Genomic DNA, 26,288 nt, shown 5'->3' on the forward strand with positions numbered 1-26,288 from the left:
GTTCAGCTCTTGCTAGAAGATTTATGTTACTTTAGACTGGAAATCTAATATTTTTTCTTAAACGTTTTTATCTATGTGATAGAATTTGATTAAAGAATTTAAGACGATTCTGGGATGAGAAGAAAAGCAAAGATTTAGTTGCAGGGCAACGGAGGAATGTTTTTTTTGGCCTTCACTATCAAGTGCCCAATATTTTAAGTGGGTATACGAAAACAAGGAGTACCCCAATGTCACGGAATTTTGAGGAGGGATAGTTTATAATTATACCAATATACTTCTTACACACTTCCCAGTCCACCATGGAGCTATCATTACGTTTATAAAATTATTACAAAGACAGGAGAGGAAAGAGCCAGATAATAAACTACGGTGTACTGGCGCTCTTGAATATGATAGTTCCAGATGATAGCCAATGAACATCGCTGAGCCGGCCTGAAAGAGCTCATTGCGAATCCTTTCAGCGCAAATGCTACTGGAAAGCTGGGATGTACCGTAATTGCTGCCAAAGTAGTCGAAAAACATTAACAACTCAAGTAACCAAGCGTGTAGGGCAGTTTTGTGCTCGTGGGCGTTTTGGTTGGTTGGAAATGTTCGTACTCTTCTTTCAGAGAGTAAAATTGTTTTGTACATCTATTCCACCGAGAGATTGGCCACGTTAGCGTTATTACACGGTAAGTGTGTGAGGCTGTGGTTTTTTTCATCAGCTAATTGTTGTGCCATATTGGTAAGACACCCAAAATATTAACTAAAGTGATATTATTGAATTTTGAAAACACATTTAAATGAAAATTTTATGAGTGTGACTGTTTCAAAAGACAAAGGTTCTAATTCATACCTTTTAACAATCATCAGAAGTTATCAAGTAACATTTTCGCAATGTTTGGGAGGAACAATGTGGTGATGACGAGGTTAATCTGCGTTACGGTATTGCGTCTCCTGATAATTCATGACTCAAAGAGTTCTAGCTGAAATAATCTGTGTGAGTCAGTAACATTTGAAAATCAGTGGGAGAAAAATTTTTGCGGTGATGTTTCAGATTGAGTTTATTCTACTATTATTTATGTAATAAACTTTAAAAAACATTTTTCTTCTAATTATGGTCACAGAGATGACAAAATTAAATGCATGTGAATAATATATAATTCAAAGAAAAATTCGCAGCATTATTTATTTCCTAATGGGAAAAATTAATTAAAATCTTAGTTCTATTAAAAAGCAATGAAGAATGTGCATCAGAGCCCAAGACGCAGTTGACTGTTAGCCCTGAGTGCCGCAACTAAGGCGCAGTCTGATGGTTAGAGCGGCTTGCGCCGTTGTTGCTCGCGGCTCGCAGGAAGAGCCCAATTACACGAGCATGCGCTACGGGCCTCTGGCGGCTGTCCAACGTGAATAATGCCCCCTCCCTTCCCCCCTAGCTATTCGCGCCGAACTCCGGGCATGTCGACCGGGGCAAGAGTTAGCGCCGCGGAGGGGGCGGGTGCGGGGGTGGGTGGAGTCGGGCCACCTCCCTGAACGTTTATTGGATCCCCGTGACAAATAAGAAACAGAACTCACCCCCTGCTCCCACTCCCTCCTCGCCAAAAACCCTTTTACTAATGCTTCCCCGGGCACATAAAATCTGGGGCCCCGGGACACTTGCCTCGATTCCAACCCCCCTCCCCTCCTCAACCCAAGTACGTTACTGAATTCCCTCCCACCCCTCCACCATTTTCCTTGGTCCCAGTTTCCAATCCGCCGGATTAAATCCGCTTCCGCATCGGCAGTTGCGAATATGTGAGAAACTGCCTGCCCCTTCCTGCGTCGCGATTCTCGCCAATTTCTTCCTCCCCCCTCCCTTCTCTTAACCCAACCACTTTTAACAACGCCTGCTCCCTTGCGAGACCAGCAGTCCGTGGACCACCACTCCCCCTCTTCACCTCCCTGGTCTACAGTTCAAGCTGCTCCAGTAATTTTATGTCGTGGACAGAAGCACTCCTCTCACGCTTTTAGCCCGAAGTGTAATGTGTGTGTTGTTTACGTGCTACAAGTTAAAAAAAAAAAAAAAAAAAACACCCGCGGTTGAAATTTGTGTTCGAACCTGATAAATGGTGTGTGATAAAACATTTAAATTAATACGTCATAACAACTAGGATTACCAATACGCGCTTCTTTTAAAATGTAAAAGTTACTATGTTGTTGTCCACGACAGTTCTGATTTAAATGAAAGCGATCGGAAGAAAGTAGTATTTACGTTATCCACCGGTTGTACATTTTTCTTATGCGGATTTTATTCGTGATAAATTGTTATAGGTTTGGTAAGTATAACGCAGCTATATTAACTGTAGACGAGGTAAAAGTTGTAACATGGCATCACAAGGTCAAATACACCAGCTAGATCTCCTCGCAAGTCAACAGCCAATCAGTAAGGGGAATTCGTCCGAGTTTACTGATAACTATGGAGGCGATCCAAGAAGTTATTGAATTAGAAAATGTTTCCAGTGTCTAACCATGTAATTTTTTTATAACTTTTCAGGAGAAAAAGGTTTTTGAGTCAAGTTGACATAGTGGTATGCACCTCTGAAAAAAAAATTGCTGACTTCTTGCTATTTGAAGTAACTGAACATAGTGCTCTTTACCAGTATAAATGATAGTAATGGTGCCAGTTATGTTTCAAGGTGTCATTTACATACATGGTTAACATGAACAGGACCAGGTATTTTTCGCGAAAAGATCTGAACTGCAATAACGTATGCCCGCGCAAGCAGTTTCTTCCTTGAAATCGACAGCGTCTGCAAGAGAATGTGTTCCATCTTTAGGCCAGACATTTAATTGCTTCTTTGCTTCTCCACAGATTATCTGAGATTAGTTTGCCTTTAGGAGAAAAATGCATGAAAGAAACTCAACCAATAACGAAACACAGACGACGCTACAGTGTTATAACTCTCAGCTAATCTTGAAAAATTTTCGCCAAAAATCACATGCCTGAAAACTGTTAATATTTGTTGTAAATTAAACCGAAATATTAACATAAATATATTTGTGAATTTGTACATTTACAGAAAATAACCGTATCACTTGAAACTTGTGTTCACTCTATCTTACTCAGACATGTATGTATGCCTTGTGTTGTCCCAGTACCTACCTCCAATAGTTTAAGTTATTTGTAAACCGTTCCTTTAACAGCTTTCCAGTATCAAGTGCGCACATTAATAAGCATAATGACACAAAATGAAGGCCAAATATTAAATTTCCTATTATAAGGGACCGGAAAAATTCGTGGATTCAATGACCTGTAGGATGAACTCCATAGTTCTACGTACACTCGGTCAAATGCCACCCACTCATTGGCTGCTGTCTTGTGAGACATTCCAGCGTAGCAGCCTGTGATTCGATAAAGCTTTGGTTGGGTGTTTCCCATTGACCCAGATTCATCCAGGTGAGTTGTGAACCAATAACAGAGGCAGCACTGAGGTATAACGATTTCTATTTTAGCCTATCGCGAAATGAATTCGCGAATTTTTCCAGTCTCTACGCTATTATCTTTTCCACGGTTACAAATAATATGCTTAAATGAAACATTGAAAAAGAAATAGTGCGTGGAGTCCCTCCGCGCGGAAGAAGTGAAACTTCGTAATGTGGAAATGAAAATAGGAAGGGGTAGAAATTGATTTTTAGTGAAATCATATTGTTTCTTTAAGACAAACTTCATTAACATTGCTTACAGTGCATAGCAAGAATACCACGCGCATGTGCTTGGGATCTACCGACTCACTCACTTTCTCTCTCCTACTTTCTACCTTTGTGTATCTTTCTTTCTCTCTCCCTCTTGCGTTGGAATATTGGACGCTACTCGTTGCTAACGCTCGCGCATGCGTTCGAGTTCCACGCATTCGCTCTCGCTCTGTCTGTTTCTATTCCCCCTCCCCAGGAGCGTTGAACGTTTAATGCAACAGTGCTTTCATACCCCCTCCATGGTAGCGTTGAACATTTAACGCAACTTTGTTGGAAGTCGCATTAGAAGTTTCACTTCAAAAATATGTATAGAATGATGCAGCGGTTGTTGTAAAGACATGCACAGGGGAGTAGGTATGGTAGCAGAAGGGGAGGGCTGACCTGCTTGCCGTTGACGACCCAGGAGAGGTTGGCCGCCGGACTGGAGGGTGGTGAGCTGCAGTTGGCGCGCGCTGTGTCGCCCACTGAGTAGCGCTGCTTCTCCACGGACAGCCGGGGGTCTCCTTCGGGCAGGTCTGCAAGCACGCCGCACCCACCCCTCTCACTCGCCGGCCTTTACTGGTGTGCCCTGAGTCGTCCACTTGAACATGTAACTCAGGTTCACGCCTCATCAATTCATCAATACTCCCCCAGGCATATGATCCCGTTTGGGTGTTAACCTGGTCAGGAGAAAGATGGGTCTTTTACATGCTGTTACCAGTGCCCAACATGGGTTCCGAGAACCGGGAAATATATTCGCCATTTCCAATCGTGGCATGTTACTGGTGAGCGCACAGATAGGTCGAGAGGTTGAGGAGACCCATCCCAACTACGGGCCCACAGACCCGCCCACAGCTCCGCCGTAGATCCCCAGACCAGGGGTGCAACAACTTAATTTCCAAAGGGGGGGGGGCAATGTACCTTTTTATAAAGAATCATCGATCCCCCATATTGAAGTGGGGGGGTCCGGGGGTCCTCCCCCGGAAAAATTTGTATTTCAAGGTGGAAAATAGTGCTATTTAAGCAGTTTTACTATCTAAAAATTTATTACACAGCCTTTATTTGCCCCTGTTTGCCCCCACTTAAAGGTTTCAGAGGGGAGGAAAATTACCCTTGCCCCTCCCCCCCTGTTATTGCGCCCCTGCCCTAGACCACCTATAAAGCTAGCCCCCTCTGTGGAATCTGAGTAGCACCGACACGGAACCATACCTCTCACATCCCTGGGACCCCTCGGTCACCCAGTTGCTCGTGATCCAGCTGAGGCCTATCCAACCTCTACTAGCTCAGAAGGCTAGTACCCGAGCTTAAGTAGCTCAACACTTCCACTCGTCAGCAGGGTGGGGACCCCTCAGAGTGTTCTCCAAGCATAGGAGGACCACTACCACCACGTTTCCTACTCCAATCCTGATCCTGAGCCATTAGAGAAAATCTCAGCAGGGCGTCCACTTGAACAGTATGGGATTGCTCCCCCTTTTGGTTTTTCAACCCAGCCCTCTTAGCATCAGCTAGCTCTACGGGCCTGGGGCTATGATGCAGAATACTCCGCATACGCGAATCGGGAAAGATGTTAGAGCTTCAACTGAAGCTTTCAGTCCCAGCTTAGACACCACCTTCACCCCCCCCCCTCCTCACTCAGTTAACCAGACAGTTGGGCTGTGTTCCTGGGCCTTTAGACTTTATCAGCACTGCTGGCGCCTACCCAGATCTCCCTCATCATGCTGGGACTCCTCAGAACACCCAGTGAACCCGTGGTCCAGTGGGGGCCTATCCAATCTCTGTTAGCTGTCCAGACTAGTACCGGAGCTGTGTCGTCGCTCACCACTTCGACTCCGCACAGGGCTAGGGAACCCTCGGAGCCTGCTCCAAGCGATCGGATCACCACCACCAAGTATGAATGAGTCTTACCCAGTCAGAATCCTGGGCCTTGGAGGAAACCTCAACGGGACAGATTTCACTTTCACGTGAGCCAATCGAACAAAAAGCAGCTAAACGGTATAAGAATTTGTAATTTAGCTTATTGCGAAATTGATGCGCGAATATCTATTCGCTACTATTTGCCAACGGCACTGTAGGAATAGTGAGTCATAGCTAGGGACTTGAAAAATTCGTAATTTCACTGACTTCATGGAGAGACTCCCCAGTTATCTGCATTATGGGTCAGTATTCGACCGACAAATTATGGCTACAAGTTCATCACGAACCATATAATTAAAATTTATGCACATGACTTAGGTCTAAAGTACTTTCCAAGGCTGGTACACACCTTTGAAGTTGGATACAAAAATAATTGTATTAAAAATAACTACGTCTGCATAATATTAAAATTGCAAAAATTTATACATATTATAATGGGAAACAGAATTTAAAATTAATTAAATTTAAACTTTAGTTAAACTTATCACTGACCGAGAATAGAACCAAGGACAGGAATCAATAGAGTCAATTAATTTTAATGATATTTGTAAAGAATTCTAAGATGGCAGCCAAGTAGGCCAACAAGAATAAATTATTACTGCAATCTAACGGGTAAAAATTAAACTAACATGGCGGTAGCACCCTCAAGCATACGAAAACAAGATGGCGGACGTGAGAACATACTAGATGGCGATATATCTACCTTGGCATTGGTCTTGGGAGGTCAGTTTGCCATTGGCTTCTGTGAAAGAAGGAACTTTCACCTTTTTTTTTTTGCTCTTCGGAGTTCCAATCGAGTACTCTATGACGTAAGTGCTTTTTCAAATAAAAACTTTATTAAATTTGTGTTAACAATTTTTTTTATAAATTTTAAAATTTTTCCCCATTTTCCGATAATAATAATAACGGATTTTCAATATGGCATCTTCTCAGAGCATTAACAGTACAATACCATTTATTAATAAATAATAAAATATCAGTGCCGTTGTTGTGATACTATTTAATCCATTACATCTATAAATACAAGAAAAGTTGGGATTTAGGAGTAAAGGGTATCACTAAAATTTTACCGCGTGATAATGTACATTTAACATTAATTTATTTAGTATTATTGAAAATAGAGTTTTTTCATTCCGTTGTTTGCAGAAAAAGGGGAGCAGGAAAAAAAATGGTTTCATAAAGTCTTCAAATGTTTACGATTCCAATAATGCGGAATCATGCGAAAAAAAAAAAATTATTAAAGCTAAACGTGCATGTGTTTCATACTTATTTTCAAGTTTAATTATAATGTGTTTTAAAGGAGTAATTATTTTTTATTTAATATCAAAACCTTATAAAAGAGGAAGTATAAGAGTTGGCACTATCTACAGTTAATTAGAAAGTATATAGTGTTTTAATTTTTTTTTAGAATTTAACTCCCTTTAGAAATGAACTGCACGAATGTTTTTATTTCCTATGCAATGGACTTTTCGTTAAGAAATGAGAGAAAATACAGCTAATTCATTATATGTGTCGTTTGTATGTAGTAGTTTATAAATTTAAGTATATTACCAAAATGTTTGTTATAGAGTGCACTTATTATTTTCTACACACTAACCATAAAACTTGTCATTGCAGAGTTCATAAAATAATTTCCCGTAGCAAAAATGTGTAAAGATTATCGTAATCGATTAAAAACTGTAGTTTTCTTTAATAATTATAAATTATGAATTACTGTAATTCTCACGGTTAAATGTTAAAAGTGCACTCGTTATATGTTCTTCAGGGATTAGCACGGACTCCGCAAGCGCGAATTCGACCGTCTTTCTATCGCCCACGGCTTCATGTCAACCTTTAAAAAAAAACTGCGAGTGGCAGCCCTGTACGCCTGGCAAACGCAGACCTGCAGCTGAAGGTTTCAGCAGCTATAACCACCCCACTCGTCTCTCTGAGCAGACCTCCCCTCGTTGTGTGGGTGGGAGGGGGAAGGTGCGGTGGAGAGGAAGAGGCCGCACAGAGCCGTCTCTGAAGCCAACCACCTTCGAGCAGCAAACAGCTGCAATGTTTCTGGGGTGGAGTTCATTAACGAAACATGTCAGTAGAATCTTTACGCTCCATATAACTATACATCAGCAGAGGTCACTATACATTTTTAAGTAAAACTTCTTTACGATATTGCAACGCTTAGTTGGCAAACGAATATGCACAACTGTTTGGAGTGGAAAGCTCAAAGTTAGAGATGGGGAGGGGTTTCAAGAGTGGGGCACTCGATGGCATGTTTTATTATAACAATTTTATATTTGATCACCTACATACATGCGCACCAGTATACTTGCACACTCGCATACTTACTCACTTTGTGACGTGCGCACGTTGTTATACATTCCTACATCTTATTCTGTAAATTTTCACTTCTAATGCACACGTGCCGGCCACGCCACCATTTAGTTTTTCTAATCAAACTAAATTAATTAATAATCTTTTTTTGTACTTAGTGTGCCACTTTCTGTCATGTAGACATCCTACAATATATAAACTCAAAATTATGTACAAAATTTTTAGCATGAATTTTAATCAGCCTTGTTATTACAATCAAAGCTAACACGCGCTAATTTCATGTAGGTTTTGGTATGTCCGGGCACAGGGTTCAGGGTTGCGGAGCTGGAGCCGGGTCAATGACCGATTGCTCTGACGTCACTGTTGAATGCGCAGAAACCACACTCAAGTAGATAAATGTCAACCCTTTAGCATGCATCGACGCACTAGCATTCTAAGGTTTATTTCACACTACCCGACAGCCGGGTAAATTGCATTATACTTTTGACACATAATTTAGAAAATATATATAAATAATTTACTAGCGTAAGATAATCTTATTAAGAAGTTTGACGCAAAAAAGTAGAAAAAGGACATTGTAGCCTATCTCTTCAAATCTATCCTTCAATTCTTTTAAAACTTCCATCCAAGAATTTCCCGTTAAAATTTTGTCCTTACAAGTCTCTTGAGTTTCATCTCATCAAACGGATTGATCATGAACTAACGTAATCAGTACTTAATTATCAATTTCCGCCATACAGTTAATAAAATAAATATTAATGTAAAATTTTAGATATTTGTACATTTACACTTAAAAAACTTTATCAATACAAAATAGTGTTCACATTATAACTAGCTTCAGATTCTTACCCGGGATTTTATGCATTGTATTAACCCTGTACATATAATAGGTAAAGTTATTTATAAACCGTTCCCATAATATCTTTCCAGAATATAATCCACCCATGATAACAATGACACAACAAAATTAAATCAAATTGTTGAATATTCCATTATATTTTGCAAGGTTTAAAAAAATTACGCTAAAATGAAACATCAAATTAAAATTCAATATTTCAAGTCAATTTTCGTAAGAAATACTCAGTATTATCTATTTATGCAAAAATAAACATTGCCATCTGTTGACCAAAGTTACAACAGCTTTTTTTTTAGTATTACAAATTATTTCTTGGGAATTGGTTTCCAAAGAAATCATTTTAAAGAGTACAGAATTTTTTTCTTTACATGCTAAAAAAATTGTTGTAAAGTCGGTTTACGGACGATAGTTTAACGTGACAACGTCATAACAAAACATTGATGAAATGATTGCATATTTCTATGAATAAAATTGAATCATTTTTATTTAATTATCACTATTTTGTATGGATACAAAGAAGGGGTGAAATGAAATCTACAATTTAATTCATAAATTTACTTTTAATTGCACTCATTAATTCAAATATTTTAATTACTTTAACGAAGAGATTATTTTAACTAGAACTATTATACATGTTTGCTATTTAACTTCTTTCAATCTGTGTTATTCTGTTAAGGATAGGACGATGATAGTAAAAGTAAGAAACGAATGGGAGTGTTTCAAGTTTAATGTGCCTCTAAAAAGTCAAATCGATGGTTGTTCCAATCGAATGGAAGAGAGATAGATGCGGCGCAAGCGTACAATGAGCGTAACGGGACACAGCGTAACGGGACAATGAGTCATCCTTTTTCGTGCGTGCAGCCGGCGTTCATCGATTTATTAGACGTTGTTACGTCAAATAATTGTAACTCTTAAACAGAAGAAAACACAGAATTTGAGAACACAAGGAGAGACTACAGACTGCAGACGACACGTGACGGCAAGATGACCCGGCTTGTTTCGCCGACACCGACACTCGTCCCTCGCAGTCGGAGCTGCCGGCTTCCCACGACAACAGCACGACAGTCGTGACAGACCGCGACACTAGCGTGAAATGTCTCATTCACTTCTACTCCGCACCATTCTGTACACAGCATCGTCTACCCAACTGTTAATGGTAGTGCAAAACATGCGTAACGCGATCACGCGGAACAGCTATCTCCGGGTGCGAGTGCGTGAGTACAAAATATATTTTGTTTATTTGGAAAAAATTTATAAAACATTTAGAGGGATTAGGCCCCGATATCTTGCAATGACAAATTTTTTTTTACTGCATGCATTAAAGTTTTCTTGCTAAATTTTTTTTTGGTTTGACGTGGATGGCTTTGGCTATTTGTTGAAGTCAACACTTTTGAACTGGTGAGATTGCCATGATAGTTGTAGTCGCTTGCGTGAAACAAGTTATTTCCTCTCGGCGCTTACAGACTAGAACCTGTTAGAAAGTATGTTGTTGTAACATGGTATAGAAGGTCTTCTATATATATATATATATATATATAATTTATGCCTTGACATGCCAGAGATTGGGATGAATAGTTAAAAAATAGAATTATAGCAAAATATGGAAAATTCCGAGACGGCGAGACCTCAAATCCCTTAACACCCGACAGGAGGCGACGGAACCTCCGATACCAGAGCGGGCTCCAAAACACTGGGCCTTTAACACTAAGCTCATCAGCTCGACCTTCTGTCACCTGCGGTGAAAGTCTTGGCGAGACCAGGCGCCTGGAATGCCAGGAGAATACACTCCCTGGTTACTGCATCGGGTTGTTTAGCGTCACGTGATCGCTAATGCGCATGGCTTGCGCTGAACATGTGCTTGCCGCAGAGTACGTCACAGCTCGGCGGTCAAGCCTGCTCTCAGCCAGAGGAGCGGCGGTCAGTTGCGCGCCAAATTTAATTGTCTCCGCTACTGAAGCATTGGAGTATTGCGTTTCCAAACATACCTACCTAACTTAAAAAAAAATTTCCTTAACTCCTATTAAATATATACTCATAAATTTCTTAACACTCTGCATTCATGTGTGCTGAATGATAGCTACGCTTGATAGCCAATGCGGAAAAGTAAAATACAGTAAGAAGTAATTTTTGAAGAGATTTTATTATGCAAACATGATAAAATGTACTCGAAAACCAAGTAAAACCTAACACACCTATTTTACTCCAAGCTGAAGGACATTAGATTCACAAATCCGTTAAATGTGCCTTGTAACTAGCCTACATACATTAGTCAAAAGTGCTCGCCTTACTGAAATCTATACTTAAGAAAGAACTTCTTGTTATGTAACAGAAGTTTCGTAATATTTCGAGTCCAAATTGTTTTTCCAAGTTTCAGTATAAAGCTTTATCTACTCGAACGCAAGTAGTTAAAGCCTCATTTATCCCTCACTAATTAACATTTTATGATTTATAAAACTAAGAAACGTAATTTTGCGAAGACATATTTCTTACGAGAACGACTTGAAAGACGCCCAATGTCTAGAAGAACAATAATTTTGGGGCATAAAGCATTTCCGCTTCGTCGATGTTTTTTATGCCGAGAAGCATTTCCGGGACGTTTAGGAAAACGTTAACTTAGAAGACTAGTGTTGCTTGTCGCGAAAAGGCACTTGATCGTGCTTCTAAAAGACTCCATAAAAAGTATCGTCTGTGAAGCCAGTGTGTTCTTCCGAGGGGAGCGCGTCCTTTGGAGATGGATCTGGTGTGTACGCGAATTGGGATGGTGAAGGGGGCAGAGAATAGGGCAGAAATTATAAGCGAGGCCACACACTGAAAGGGCCTTGCGTGGATGCGGGAGCCACTGGCCGTAAAACAAACAGGGCTGGGTACGACAAACGGGTTTGATTGCGTGGGCCACCCTTTATTTTACTTTACCCGTCTCCACTTGTGTGACGGAGCCCACTTTATGTCGCTTTGCAGCGTGGCTTAGTGGGTTCGGGAAAGGGGAGGGGGGATATGTTTGGACGTTAGAAGCAGTTAAATCCTCGGTGATTGCCCCTCGCGCGGCAGGCAAAAGGGAAAAGGGCAAAGTCCCCTTTTAATTGCGGGTCAAGCGACGCTAAGCCCTTCTCCAAGTTCCTCCGCAGACAAAACACAAAATAGCGAAGAAGAGAAGGGTATTTTGGCAACTGGGGAAGGGAAGGGGAAAGAACGTTGCTTTTATCGTAACTGCAAGGTCGTTCGACCACCGCAGTATCATAGAAAGCTAGGAGATGGTCGTTGTAAAGGAATACGACCCACTTTAAAACGACTAGTGTAGAGGTCTATTTCCCCCCTCCATTGCTACACCCACCGAACTCATCTTTTATTTCACGTATTATATCCTAGAACAATAGTTTTCATGGTATGTTTTTGATGTGTAACATCTAATATCTCGGTATATGGTATTTGATGGAGCAATTTCATGTATGCGACAGAAGTCGAGGGATGGAAATATATATCAACCACGGTGTTGTCATCTGTGGCAGATGGCGCGAACTAAATATCACAAGGATAAAAGGAAACTTTATAGTATTTAATGAATTTTAACAATATGGCTGTATTTTAATAAAAAGGTTTTTTGAAAATTATGTCCAAGGATGAGGTTTATAATTTTTTAGTCTCTTTTTTTTTGCTTTTATCGGAGTCGTTTTGTTGTATCGATTAACATTTCTGACTGCTATTCAAATGATTAAATAATCGGCATAGTTGCTCCAGCAGCGAATTATAGCGGCGGGTGCGGAAAATACTCGTGATTTGCGTTCAGAAATGTAGAAAAACTTGCATATATATATGCTCGGCATTACTTAAAAGAATTCTACGTTTAATTCCGTGTCCCAGTTTCGTGTATTCGTGCATTTTCAAAATGAGAACACATGAATTTGCTCGTTTCCGAGGTTAGCTGTTACACATCACTGATAGACTCACTCAATTTTTTTTGACGTGACGTCTAATAAATCGATGAACGCCAGCTGCACGCGCGAAAAAGTGTCCCGTTACGCTCATTGTTCCGTTACGCTGTGTTCCGTAACGCTGTCGGCGAGTGCAGTAATAATAGGTTATGTTACAACTGACTAAAAAATTATGGTGATTCATATAATTGATGATAGATATTTGATTACAGTTTATTTATATGAAAACTTGTTCATAATTATATTTAAACTTTATAGGTAAACGCCAGTTTTCAAAATTAATTACAAGTCATCTACACGTAAACTGTTTCGTCAACTGTTTATAAAGTGAAGTGAAAAGTTAATGTGGTTTTCATTGCTTATTACAACAACAATTTCGTCAATAAAGGTTAATTATTCTTGCATTTTAAAAACCTGATTACTAGTATAATTTCAAGTATTTATTCTTTTAGTATTAAAATTAAAATGATTCAATTTTATTCATAAAATTATGCAATCATTTCATCAATGTTTTGTTATGACGTTGTCTCGTTAAACTATCATCCGTAAACCGACTTTACAGACAACAAATTTTTTAACGTGGCTTCATGAGCCGTCAAGATGCACAGTTACTTGTGAACAACAAATAAATAGACAGGACTCAGGGAAAATATCGGCAATCGACTCAGGCAAGGTGCTGATAAAAGCACGCACCTGGATAGTCTTAGGGAAAGCTGGGAAATTGGAAATGAAGGTCGCTGGTTGAGGATTCAATCTCGGGTCCTCGATAGGGCGTGTGCGGAGTTAAACTACTGCGCCGCTTCATTTAGTGGAGCGGTGTGAGGACATAACCGAAGCTACTCGAAGCAATCTTCGCCGTGGTGGTCCGAAAATGCTTGTCCTTATTTCAATTGAGTAATAAACACTACTTCTACTAATAGTTACGTGAAATACATGTGTATTTCCATATCGTTTGTAATATTTATATTTTAATGTGATATTATAACTATTTAATAACTATATATAATTTATCTATTCTAAATACATAAAAGTAAATTAGTATATTTTTAAATTATCAGTTTTTTTCACAACCACTCACCACCTTCCACTTGCGGATGTGGTGGTAATAGCCCTTGGTCTACCATCGATTCTATGAGGTTGGGTGGCAGTGATTGTGCCTCTTTTTTTACAAGCTTTTATTTAACTTGCCTTGTAAATGTGGGTCAGATCTTGCAATCTGAATTAGAACCAGTTTCTCCAAACCGACTTTGCTGAAAATTTGCATACACTTTTAGTTTTGGTGACGATGCAATATGCAATACCCAACATTATAATATTCTGAAAATGACCGTCGCCACAAGCTGTTTTTTTTTTAATAGACGCCTGCTTGTTAGGCAACCAGGGATGCAGTCCATAAAAGACTTCGGTCAGAAAAAGTATTGTTGGTCAGAATTAGTGTTCCAGGAGTAAACAGTTTTGCTTGGTCGGTGCTTTATGTGGACTGAGTCTGTTCTGTAGTTACGTAATTTACGTAACTATTTAACGTTACGTCAAAGTAAGTTTGGTGCTATATGTTTTTGAGCTCAGATAAGTCCTCTGAACAACATTCTTAAATTTCAGCTCGCTAGCAAAACTTTATACTTTGTGTTTATAATTGATTACATAAGAGACTTCAACAATTTTTTATCGTGTTGTCTCAGACACTATAACGGTTTTAACAGAGTCCTAAAATAAAAAGGATTGAAAAAACATTTTTTGTTGTGTTTATAATTGATTACATTAGTCACGTAGACCCTCTGTTATTGTGTTATCATAGACAATATATACCAGAACAATATATGTCTGATGAATAGTTTTATAATGCCCGATCTTTTCATTTATATCGCGAAATATTTTAGAACAAATAAACGGCAATGATGAACGTCCGAAACTTTTCATAACGGAGAACGCTGGGACAGGAAAAACATTTTTGTTTAACTTGTTAAAGAATTAAATAAATCGGTGCTATAGGAAGCCAGCCGTCAAGGTTTGTGCTTTAACAGGAGTAGCGGCGCGTTTAACTTTGCATTTGACACTCAAACTTTCTGTCCAAAAAAAAAATGGAATAATAGTACAAATGCCCATTCTTACAGGAAATTACCTACGTGTTATGCGGCAATAATGGCGGGAGATCGACTTTTATTCATAGACGAAATGTTTATAGGGCCATACGAAATGTTATGCATGGTTGTCTCGCGCCTTAAACAACTACAAAATAGCGATCAAATATTTGGTGGAATAAACGTCAGCGTCTTTGGGGACTTACTGTACTCTCCACCCTTGAGGAGAAGTCAGGTGTTTTACTAGTCGGATTGGCTACTGCCAGCAACACACCTCTGGCGTATTTTTTTCTTTAATAGAATTGACAGAGAATATGCACCAGCAGGGAAAAACAGAATTAATAGACGTGCAAAATGCACTTATAATGGGTGATCTTCGATCTGAGCACTTTTCATTACTTATGGGAAAAGTAAGTAAAGATTTTACCGGTGATTTTTCAATTGAAAAGGTTTTCGAATTTATGAAACAAATGCGTAAGTGCAAGCACATAGTCAAACTGTTCTGGAATACTTCCGAGCACGTGGGAAAACCAAATTCAAAATTACGGCCCAGGATATTTTGATAGATTCGACTAGGAAATCAGATACCGCAAACATGGATAACATCATACCAACAGATATTAATAAAACAAAAGGACTTCCCAAACAACTCGAAATATTTGAAGGCGCCAAGATCATGTTGCGGTATAATATATACATAACGGAAGAGTTAGTGAACGGTGTTATTGGATACGTAACCAAAATTATCTGGCTTTGTTTCAGCGAGCACAGCTTTGCGATACAGAAATACCATCAGTACAGGTAGACTTTGGTAACGACGGCATTTACATTATTAAACCAAAATCTGTTCAATTGCAGGCCAAATACAGTTACGGCACGGCCGAGAGAAGAATGTTGTCTATTGTGCTCTGTTGGGCTTCCACTGTGCATAAGATGCAAGGCAGCAGAGGGAAACACGCTGTGGTATATTGAGGCCCTAAAACTTTCACCGCTGGTGAAGCTTATGTTTCCATTAGCCGAGTTAACTATTTAGAAGGCCTTCTCATTGAAGAATTAGATAGTTGGAAATTAACAGGATAAACACCTGCAAAATTGATGCATTATTAGTAATGCACAGATTATGACAAAACTAAAAAGTAAATAATAATTTAATAGTAATTTTTTAATACAAGCTTTTATTTAAATTCTCTAAAAAGAATAACATAAAATTTTAAGCAAATCAAACTCTTTTTTTGTTATATTTGACAATTTTAGATGATATAAAATGAAGCTTGTCACGAGAATATATCTTAGCACAATACAATATCTTTACACAAAATTAATATTCATGTTGTGGCATGAAAATATTGCATGAAGATATTGCACAAAACTATTGCATGAATATGTAATACGGAGATATCGTATGAATATTTATTAAGATGCTGTATGAAGAAATTGTATGAAGATATTGAATTAAGATATTTTATAAATATATTGTATTAAGATATTTATATTGCATAAAGATAAATATATTATTTTTGGACCTTATACTTTTGTTTCTTCTACTTTTAAGTAGAAGATAAGTCATTAATAAAATAAATGTATTATAGGAGTTTTTCCGATAATATGAATGGAAACATCTGTTGCATTGGTCATGCATACTTACTGGGTGGGCCTGACCCTAAGAGAGAAGATGCTTGTCGCTTGAGATGTCGGGGCTGTTGCGAGCTCTAGTATCTGAGACATAACCCATCAGGTCCAAATAAAGGGTGTATGATACGATAATATAGGCTCCCTAAAACAAAACAACTCACTGTATCTTCTTGGCACCAGTCTAGTTAACGAAATAATCGAAATTTATAGTATTTATTGTAAGTGCAGATAGTTATAAAAAAACCTGTAACCTTCAAAATTATACCACATTATTAAAAAATTAACAAAACAATGAATAACGTTGATATTGTATGAATAGACTAACTGGTATTGCAGATGAAGCAAAATTTAACACACAAAACAAAATAGTTTTGAGTAGGCAAAATATGTTCGAGTGTAATTTGCAATAACTTTTATTTGTATGCTTACACTAAAGCCCCAAGTATTGTACGTTTAAAGCACCAATTTTATAATGTATCACTAGCTGCTAATAAGTAAATGAGGTTTGTTCACATTTATTATATATATTTCTAAATTTATCTTAAACATACACTTACAAAAATATTTTAGTTATATAGTCACTGTAAAACCGAACGGGAATTAATTTATATTTTTCGTTTAACTTCATCGAAATAAATATCGAGTAGACCGTGAAACCTCACACTTAAGCCACATCGTCTGTTAAATGGTCCGAGCAGAAGTTTTTCATTTCGCGTCAGCGAGAAGCGATAAGGTCGAGCTCTGCACCCGTACGGAATGTAAGATTAGACCGTATGCCTCTGCGGTGTTGACTTCCTCCTTCGCTCCATCTACCTTTCAAGTTCGGCGCTCTACCATTTTTCCTTCTTCCTTCCGCCTGTCATTCCATTACTTCCCATCAGTATTCCTCCCTGTGGCATTCTCCTCACGTGCCGAGGCAGCGCGGATTCCTTTCCACAGCCATTTCAATTATGCCTTTGTCCGCATCCATCTTCGTGCCCGCAATCGCATTTTACATTCATTTTCCTCTGGATTTTTGGAGCCCGGTACCTCACAGAGACACAAAATATAAAACCAAAACATTTTGAAGACTTTCATTTCTGTTTTTTTTATTTAACTCCCGTCGAAAACTATAAAACTAATTTTTTTTGTAAGCAGTCAATATTGATATAAACATTATTTATATAAGTAATAGCTGACCCGATAGACGTTGTCCTGTCATTCAATTCAAACTGTAATACTATCCTAATAATAATTATTTCTATTGTTGTATATTTTCATATGGTATATGTTTGTAATTTTTCATTATCTCTATAGCATATTGTTTATTGTAATGCTTGTTGATACACAACATTGTTAGTTTTATTTCCTGGTGAGTAAATAAATAATGCTGATGGGTTTCCGACACGGGAACAGGCGACATACAGTTGGCCATGTGAAAAAAATGGATTTTCAAGATTAATGCCACAAAAACTTAACGACTGTCCTTGAGATTTATTTATTGACATTGCAAATGCAAGCTGCACTGGAAATTGTAACCGTTTAAAGTCGAACGGCATGTCGTTCGAAATCATAGGGATGCGTGGAATCAAAACGTATTTGCCTTTATACTTTCCTTTTAAAATAGTGGCTTCGATGACGTTTTTTATTAATTTCTTCACCGCAAGCCGGGTTCCATTACAAAGACTGGCTGGTTTATGTTTCGTAACATTTTGATTACTGATCCGATTTTTAGTTGCAGATTATGAGGTGGTAATCCGGGCAATTCAAGGGAATTTAAAAATTCCGTTGGATAGTTGACAACATCATCATGGTTAGTAACGGAATAAACCAATTTGTGTGTCATCATTTCGCCAGCTATCTTACTTTGAATTTGAAAATTCATTTCGTTGACATCAACGTTTTTTTTTGCGGCCAATATAACACGTTCGCTTAACCAAACATGATTTTTGTAATTTTCAGCAATGTTTCAGAAAACCATCTCGATGAGTTCGGTCTTTGATTCAGAAAAGTGACAAAAATTTGCAAGGAATGTAATGTATCCAGAAGATGTGTCAACAGGAATTTTGCCATTACCAATATCGAAGAATTGTTTGGAAAATACTTCACCAGATTCGTCATTTTGTAATACGACTCTTATATTCATATTTCATTTTAGTGTCTTGACGTATTTCCAAAAAATAAACGACTTGAAACATGCATTAAGTTCGTCGGCTGGCGTTGATCGAGGCATTACTGGCAATGTTTGTCGAAGATCACCTGCCAATAGAATAATCGCTCCACCAAACCGGTTTTGTTTGTTTCGTAAATCTTTCATAGTGCGGTCTAATAACTCCAAAGATTATTTTTGTGCCATCGTGCATTCATCCCAAACGATTAATCTGCTTTGCTGTAAGACTTTGGCCTTCGCAGAATTTCTCTAAAGGTTGCAAGTTGGAGTTTCATTCACTTGCATGTTCACCGGCAATTTGAGTGCTGAATGAGCTGTTCGACCGCCTTCCAAACACGTTGCTACAAAACCTGATGATGCAAGTGCAAGTGCAATACCGTTTTGCGATAGAATCTTTGCCAAAATCAATGATATCAAGAATGTTTTTCCAGGTCCACTGGGCGCATCTAAGAAAAAAATTCCGCCAGTTCCATTGTTCACTACTTGTATGAGTGTATCGTAGGCATATTTTTGTTGCTGCGTAAAATTATCTCAAATAATTTTTGTTGCACCAAAATGAGGTCATTTGAAAGCAATTATTGTATTGCTGGATATGAGTAAAAAAATTTGGGAATCTGGTCCATTTTCAGAAACAAAAGAATTTAGTGGGTCTGGTGATGCTTCCAATGACATCAATTTGATCTGGCCGCTGGCGCAACACAATCCAGGGGCTTCATTTTTGAACTTCAATGACTTACAATGTGAACATACAACGTTCATAGGTCCAATAGCAACGATTTTCTGTGAACTGTAGACGATTGCCAGGTTATGATTTAATGCAGCTCGATGTGGATAAAATGCAACATTTCTATGTTATTAATATCGATTCCGTTCAACTTCATTTCGCACTTCGCGTTTCTCATCAGTTTGACTTGCTCTTAAATATCGTTGACTTGCGGCATTGCGAGTTCTGCGACCTATGTTTGTATGTCTACTTCTTGGCATTTTAAATATAAAAATTTCACCTGAAAATTATAAATAAACAAATTAAATAATCCATAAATTTTCCGATTCAATCGACTGTGCAGTGTGCACTAAGAAATGAAAAACCATAATTTACTTACAATATGCAAAATCAAAGCAAAATGGTTTATTTTACCTCGTCCAAGATATCAATCCGACCAAGGAGCTGGGTAAGGGTTATAATTCGTTCTTAATGCCGACCATGGATTTCCATTATAAAGTCCTTGATTCCGACGGATACAACTAACAAACGCAAAAAGAATATAACGCTACGCTATAATTGTGCGACCTTTGTAAACGATATTGGCAATGTGCGATCTGTCTGAACAAATGACGGACAAATTTTAAACACCTGACAGTTATTAAAAACGTGCTTAGCAAAGAGTATATGACGCTGGGGCTAAGGTTACATTAAAAACGTTTATAATAAAATGTAGTCGTTAAGTTTACTTAAATTTTCTAAGTTTCTGCGCAATTTTCTTAATTTTTTAATGTAAGAACATTCTACGAAGTATTGGAAAAAAAATTACAAAAAAGATGAATTAAATCGGTAAAGCCGTTCTCAAGTTATAGCTTGACCAGAAAAAATAGGGGTTGATTTATATGTATACATATATATATATATATATATATATATATATATATATACTAGCTGCAGTACCCGGCTTTGCCCGGGCTGAACACCGGGTGATATATTGTCCGCGAGTTACAGCAAAATGGATAGCGATATGTCCATTGTGTTGGACATTAAGAAATGACACATAATTACTGTTTGTTTATCTGTGACCTATGATTTTCTGTTTGCCCAGGACGATCGGTTGTAAGGTTTAGAAGTTGATGCGCTACAGCGCCATCTAGCGGCGAGTTACAAAATAAAATGGATAGCATAAAAACCTTCTTCATGATAAAAACACTTCGATGTGCCAACTTTCATGGCGATCGGTCAAACGGTGTAAGAGTTTATCGACGTCATACATACCAAAATCCAATTATATATATTCTTATATTTCGAAATTTTGGGGCTTTCACTTTTGCGAAAAGTGGATGTTCAGGACCTCGAATGGATTGGAACACTCCATCTCGAAAGAAATGATATTTGAAATTCCTGAAATTGTCGAAATTTTGGGGCTTTGTCCCCAGAGGGGGAGAGGTGATTTTGAGGACCCTGAATGGCTGGGAAACAATAAAAATCGAAAGAATGATATTTTAATTTTTTTAAATTTTGGAGTTTTGACCCCTGAGAGGAGGGGGGGGGGTGATGTTGAGGACCCCGAATGGCTCGTAAACACTCCAAATCGAAAAAGAATAGGTTTTGTGGAAATTTTGGGATTTTTTTTAATTATTGGGTCTTTGACTCCTTGTGGGGGGAGGGTAGTTTGAGGACCCCGAATGGCTCGGAAACACTCCAAATAGTAAAAAAAGTATTCTTTAATTTAAGAAATTTTTCGAAATTTTGGGGTTTTGCATTCCCCCAATCCCCTTACCACAAATTTGTTGGAGAACACGTCTTTGGGTGAACGTTCCGCCATCCCCCGGACACTTTATTTAGTAATGACTTAATTTTAATACAATTTCCTCCAATTTTTCGAAATTTTTTGGCTTTCACTTTTGAGAAAAGGGAGAGGGGGGGGGGGGTTGGAGCTTCAGGACCTCGAATGGTTCGGAACACTCCATCTCGAAAGAAATGATATTTGAAAATCCTGAAATTTTCGTGATTTTGGGGCTTTGTCCCCAGAGGGGGAGGGGATATTTTGAGGACCCTGAATGGCAGGGAAACACTAAAAATCGAAAGAGAATGATTTTTGAAATTTTCTAAATTTTGGGGCTTTGACCCCTGAGAAGGGGGGGGGGGTGATGTTGAAGACCCCGAATGGCTCGTAAACACTCCAAACCGAAAGAGAATAGGTTTTCGAAAGTTTGGGAATTTTTTTTATTATTGGGTCTTTGACTCCTTGTGGGGGGGAGGGTAGTTTGAGGACCCCGAATGGCTCGAAAACACTCCAAATAGTAAAAAAGTATACTTGAAATTAAGAAATTTTTGAAATTCCACAAAATTGGGTGCGAAGTCGACTTTGGGTAAAAGTTCCACCATTCCCCGGACACTTTAGTTCGTAATGACTTAATTTTAATACAATTTTCTCCAATTTTTCGAAATTTTGTGGCTTTCACTTTTGAGAAAAGGGAGGGAAGTGGAGGTTCAGGACCTCGAATGTTTCGGAACACTCCATCTCGAAAGAATATATATTTGAAATTCCTAAAATTATCGAAATTTTGGGGCTTTTTCCCAGAGGGGGGTGGGGGGTTCTAGGACCCTGAATGGCTCGAAAACGCTTAAAATCGAAAGAGAAAGATTTTTCAAAAATTTTAATCTTTTGAAATTTTGTGGCTTTAACCACCTGGGGGGGGGGGGGAAGGGGGGTGATGTTGAGGACCCCGAATGGCTTGGAAACACTCCAAATCGAAAGAGATATAAAGGAAAACTTATTACCTACCTATGAATAATTTTCTAAATAAATTAATAAATAACTCTATGTTTAAGAATTTACGTACATACATAATATTAAACTTCAAACTATACACACCAAAAAAAAAAAAAAAAACTCAGGATGTTTGTGAAACTATTTTTTATTTTTCATAATGTTTAAAACATTTGTAGGATTTGTTGATATGTAAAACTGTGGTGGCCATATTCCGCTTATCCAAAGGAGTATAGAAATTAATAGAGATACACTCCCTGTACACACCACAAATCTTTGAATTAAGTAAAAAAAATCATAGTCCAAAATGAAACAAAAAGTATAAATAACAACTAATTTGTCAAAAAAATATATTCAACTGGAATGACAGTGTTAACATCCACCTGAAAATTAATAGAAGTAGGTAGGTAAGAATATATATGTATATATATATAAATATATATATATATATAAGAATATAAATGAAATTAAAACATACATAAATAAAATTGTCTCACACTCAACCAAACATAATGTTTAATATGAAATAAAGGAAGATGGCAATTACACGTAACTATTTTAATTAATAAAAAAAATCGAACTACCTGAAATGGTAAAATTCAAATTTTTCAACAATATATTACATAATTGATAAATATTTCTGGTCTTCGGTCTCAGTAGCCCTAAGACTCTTGACGCTCAGCAGATTAATTATAAACACTAAACCAAACTCCTTGCAAAAAAGTTATAAGTAGGTACTGTAAAAAAAATAATTTAATTGTAATATACAAAAACGGTATTGAAAATTGAAACAAATATGGCGACACTACAATTTGTCAAGATATTTATTTTTTCCTTACTCTCTACTTAGTTCCTTACAATAGCAAAACGTAACGTAATGGCTTGAAAGCTATTGCTCGGCAGACATAGAGGAATGACACTTAACAGTTTGTATATCTATGACACACGTTACATAAGATTAAGATATATTTTTTTAACCCGTTTAAAATTTATTTTTTTTTAGACAAAAGATAGCCTATGTCCATCCCCAGGATATAATATATCTCCTTATCTCCTTGCCAAATTGCATTACGATCCGTTCAGCCGTTCAGCCGGGAAAAGGTAATAAACAGACAGACAGACAGAAAGACAGAGTTACTTTCGCATTTATAATATTAAGTAAGTATATATATATATATATATATATATATATATACTTTCAATTTTAAATCATGGAACTAACATAAAAGGTACAAATAATTTTTTGTGATGAAATTTCATTACTAAAAATTATTTATTGAGAAGAAAAATCCAGATGGAGCGCTGCTTGAATCGACCGTCCTGATTTGTAAATATTTCTTTATAACTTATCTACACTAAAATAACTAAGATAGTCCAGCACTTCTGAAAGGATTTCATAACTCTTTCACTTTTATAAATAAACGTTTTTTTCTTATGGACATAGGCACAATATATATTTTAAAAATATTCAAACAATTTCTAACATTAAAATATTTACACACATAATTGTACCTAATTAATATATATAAATTAATTTATAGCCTATACGAATATCATGAGGACATGCGTATCAGAAATATAATAATATACAATAAATATATTTAACAGTGAAAAAATTAATTAACTATAAGTGAAATACAATTTTGTTACTTTTGCTATCCATACCAATATATTAATATTTTGTTTAAATATTATGAAAACAAAGCGTGAGTTTGTATGTGATAATTGAAAAAACTATTTAGACCTATTAAAAAAATTCTTAAACTGTTGTAAAGATTCATTATTTTAGGTGGGCATAAACAATTTTTATGTGAAATAAAGCAACTTTTAAAATAAACCGGGAGAAAAAAACCAATAAAGATGTTATATTGGTGTATGCATTCCGTTACAATCATATCAAACATGTACGTTCATAATTTATGTAATAATCTGGACATAAAATAAATACATTTTTTAGGCAAAAATCCTCTTTCAAGCCTATTTAAAGCCAAATACTTTAATTAAAACTTAAAACAATTTTAAATATCGTTTGTTACAGTAAGTCTTTAAAAGGAACTTGCTGTGTTCAAATCTTTATTCTCTCATAAGAAGCCAAGTAGCACAGTAAATGTTTTGTAAAATATTATCAAACATGTCAATTTGGCAGGTAGAATACCATACGACCTTATCATTCGTACATTTAAAAATTTCTCAAACTCCAACGTTTATATTTAATTTACTTGCATTTACAAAATGAAACTATAGGAAATTATTGGTAATTTTATGTGGTTGATGGTAACTGTAAAAATAGTCACGATAGGTTTACTTGGAAAATACCTCCTAACCATCCTTTATATCCTATGGAAAAATAACTCAAAGGCCATGGCTACGCATTATTAAGCGGAATTCTTTCAGATTGGTATTGAGTTTCCAAATTATTTCTTTAAGAGTCATTACTAATTCATAATTAAAATGTAGTTCATTTAGTTAATTGAATTACAGTTTGTGTAGTAAAAAAATTCAAGACCCCTTAACACAAACATAGTTCTTAATCTTATTGATTGTAATTTTTCTTTTAAAATTCCCCCTCCCCCAAAGAAAAAAAATTCCGTCACCTAGTAGCGGAAGAAGTACGCAACAATATTATTGAATAAGAAACAACAGAATATTTCTATGTTATACTAGAATTTAAAAATAAATATATATTACTAGCTGCAGTACCTGGCGTTGCCCGGGCTGAACACAGGGTGAAGGGGACTTTTTTCGAAATCAGATGTAGTTAGTAATAATTGTCTTCTTAATTTGAATGTCAAGTGTGCAAAATAATTTATATCACTTTCAGATCCCGACAGACGTTCTGCCAGTGTATAGTTATTTACCTGTATATATTTAAAAATTGGTGGTCTGTATGCAATATAGACTCTATAAAGCACTATAGAAAAAAGCTGAAAAATAAGAGATTACTAATATTGAAAAGATTCCATTATCTAGCTAATGCTCAGCATGCATTACAATGCCTCATTCAGTTATGTTTTGTAATATGTTTGAAGTAGTTAGTCATATACAAATCATCTATCCATCTCTCTAAATATATATTTATCTCTATCTACATCTATATATATGTATCTCTCTATCTTTATTTATCTCTTTATATATACATATATACATATATAACTCCCACTATCTCTATATCTTCTATATATAAATCTCTATATAGCTCTATACATCTAAATATCTCTTTATCTAACCCATTTCATTCGGTATACCTCACTCCATCTCAACTTATCTCTCTGTCTCTCTCTATCTCACTATATATATCTCTGTCTCTATTTTATATTTAAATAAATTGTGTCAGTCGTGCGCACTTATACAACCAAAACAGACCAAGTGCCGCTATATAATATGAAATAAACACATTTTTTGAAACGATTCGTGCTCTAACTATTGCAAAATAGTTATACCGTCTCAGAAACCTTCACGGACATGCTCATAACAACTCACCAAAATTTCATCGCAATCGGATGAATGGTATAGGAACGCATACGGCCCAAACAAACGAACGAAAATTAAAGACATGACAAATGCATCAAACGATGGTGCGTTTAAAATTCAAGACAACTCTAGCTATTGACGAATTTGAGAATAAAACTGTAATAGGCGCCTTTATTTTGTTAGCCGCTGCGAGCTCCACTAAGCGGGATGGTCTCACCAAGGAGAAAAATATTAATTTGCCAGATCTTACTATGTATATGATCGTGTGTCAGGCATAGAGAAATGACACTCACTATTTGTATGTCTATGTCCTATGATTTTTTCAGTTATAAAATGAAATTATCACTTTTTCAATCCCTTAGGGATGGAATTTTATATTGATATGTGATCTATGTGTTAATCCAGGTTATGAGCTCGCTGTAGGCCAAATTACATCCATCCAAACTTTCACAGTTATAATATTAGTGGGATTTCTGTTGCATTTTATGTTTTACTAGATGAGGTACCGGCGTTGCTCCTGCTGAAAAAACCCTTGGGAGCTAGTTTTCGGAAAACCTCGTCCTCAGTTGATGGCTATGTATTGTAAGGAACATTACTGCCGTTTTTCAAGTCTGTTGGACATTTACTTGGAAAATGGAAAATTAATATCTTTAACGCCCCCACAAAATTTTAATGGAGACGTAGAATGAAATAACAATGCAGTAGCCGTTGCCATGGTGACGAAGCAAGCATGAACAATGCAAAATTCGTTGCCATGGGGATTTTCGACAATAA

The 26,288-nt window shown here is 37.0% G+C and overlaps 1 protein-coding gene across 1 annotated transcript in view; it reads right to left on the reverse strand.

Annotated features, from left to right (window-relative positions):
- Positions 1–26,288, reverse strand: part of LOC134534412 (uncharacterized) — a 288,355-nt gene that overhangs the window by 108,691 nt on the left and 153,376 nt on the right. The window contains exon 4 of the mRNA XM_063372876.1: positions 4,093–4,226. Coding sequence (XP_063228946.1) covers positions 4,093–4,226 — 134 coding nt within the window. The remainder of the gene's footprint in view (positions 1–4,092; positions 4,227–26,288) is intronic.

The sequence above is a fragment of the Bacillus rossius genome, chromosome 7, assembly GCF_032445375.1.
Source record: "Bacillus rossius redtenbacheri isolate Brsri chromosome 7, Brsri_v3, whole genome shotgun sequence".
Lineage (NCBI taxonomy): Eukaryota > Metazoa > Arthropoda > Insecta > Phasmatodea > Bacillidae > Bacillus > Bacillus rossius.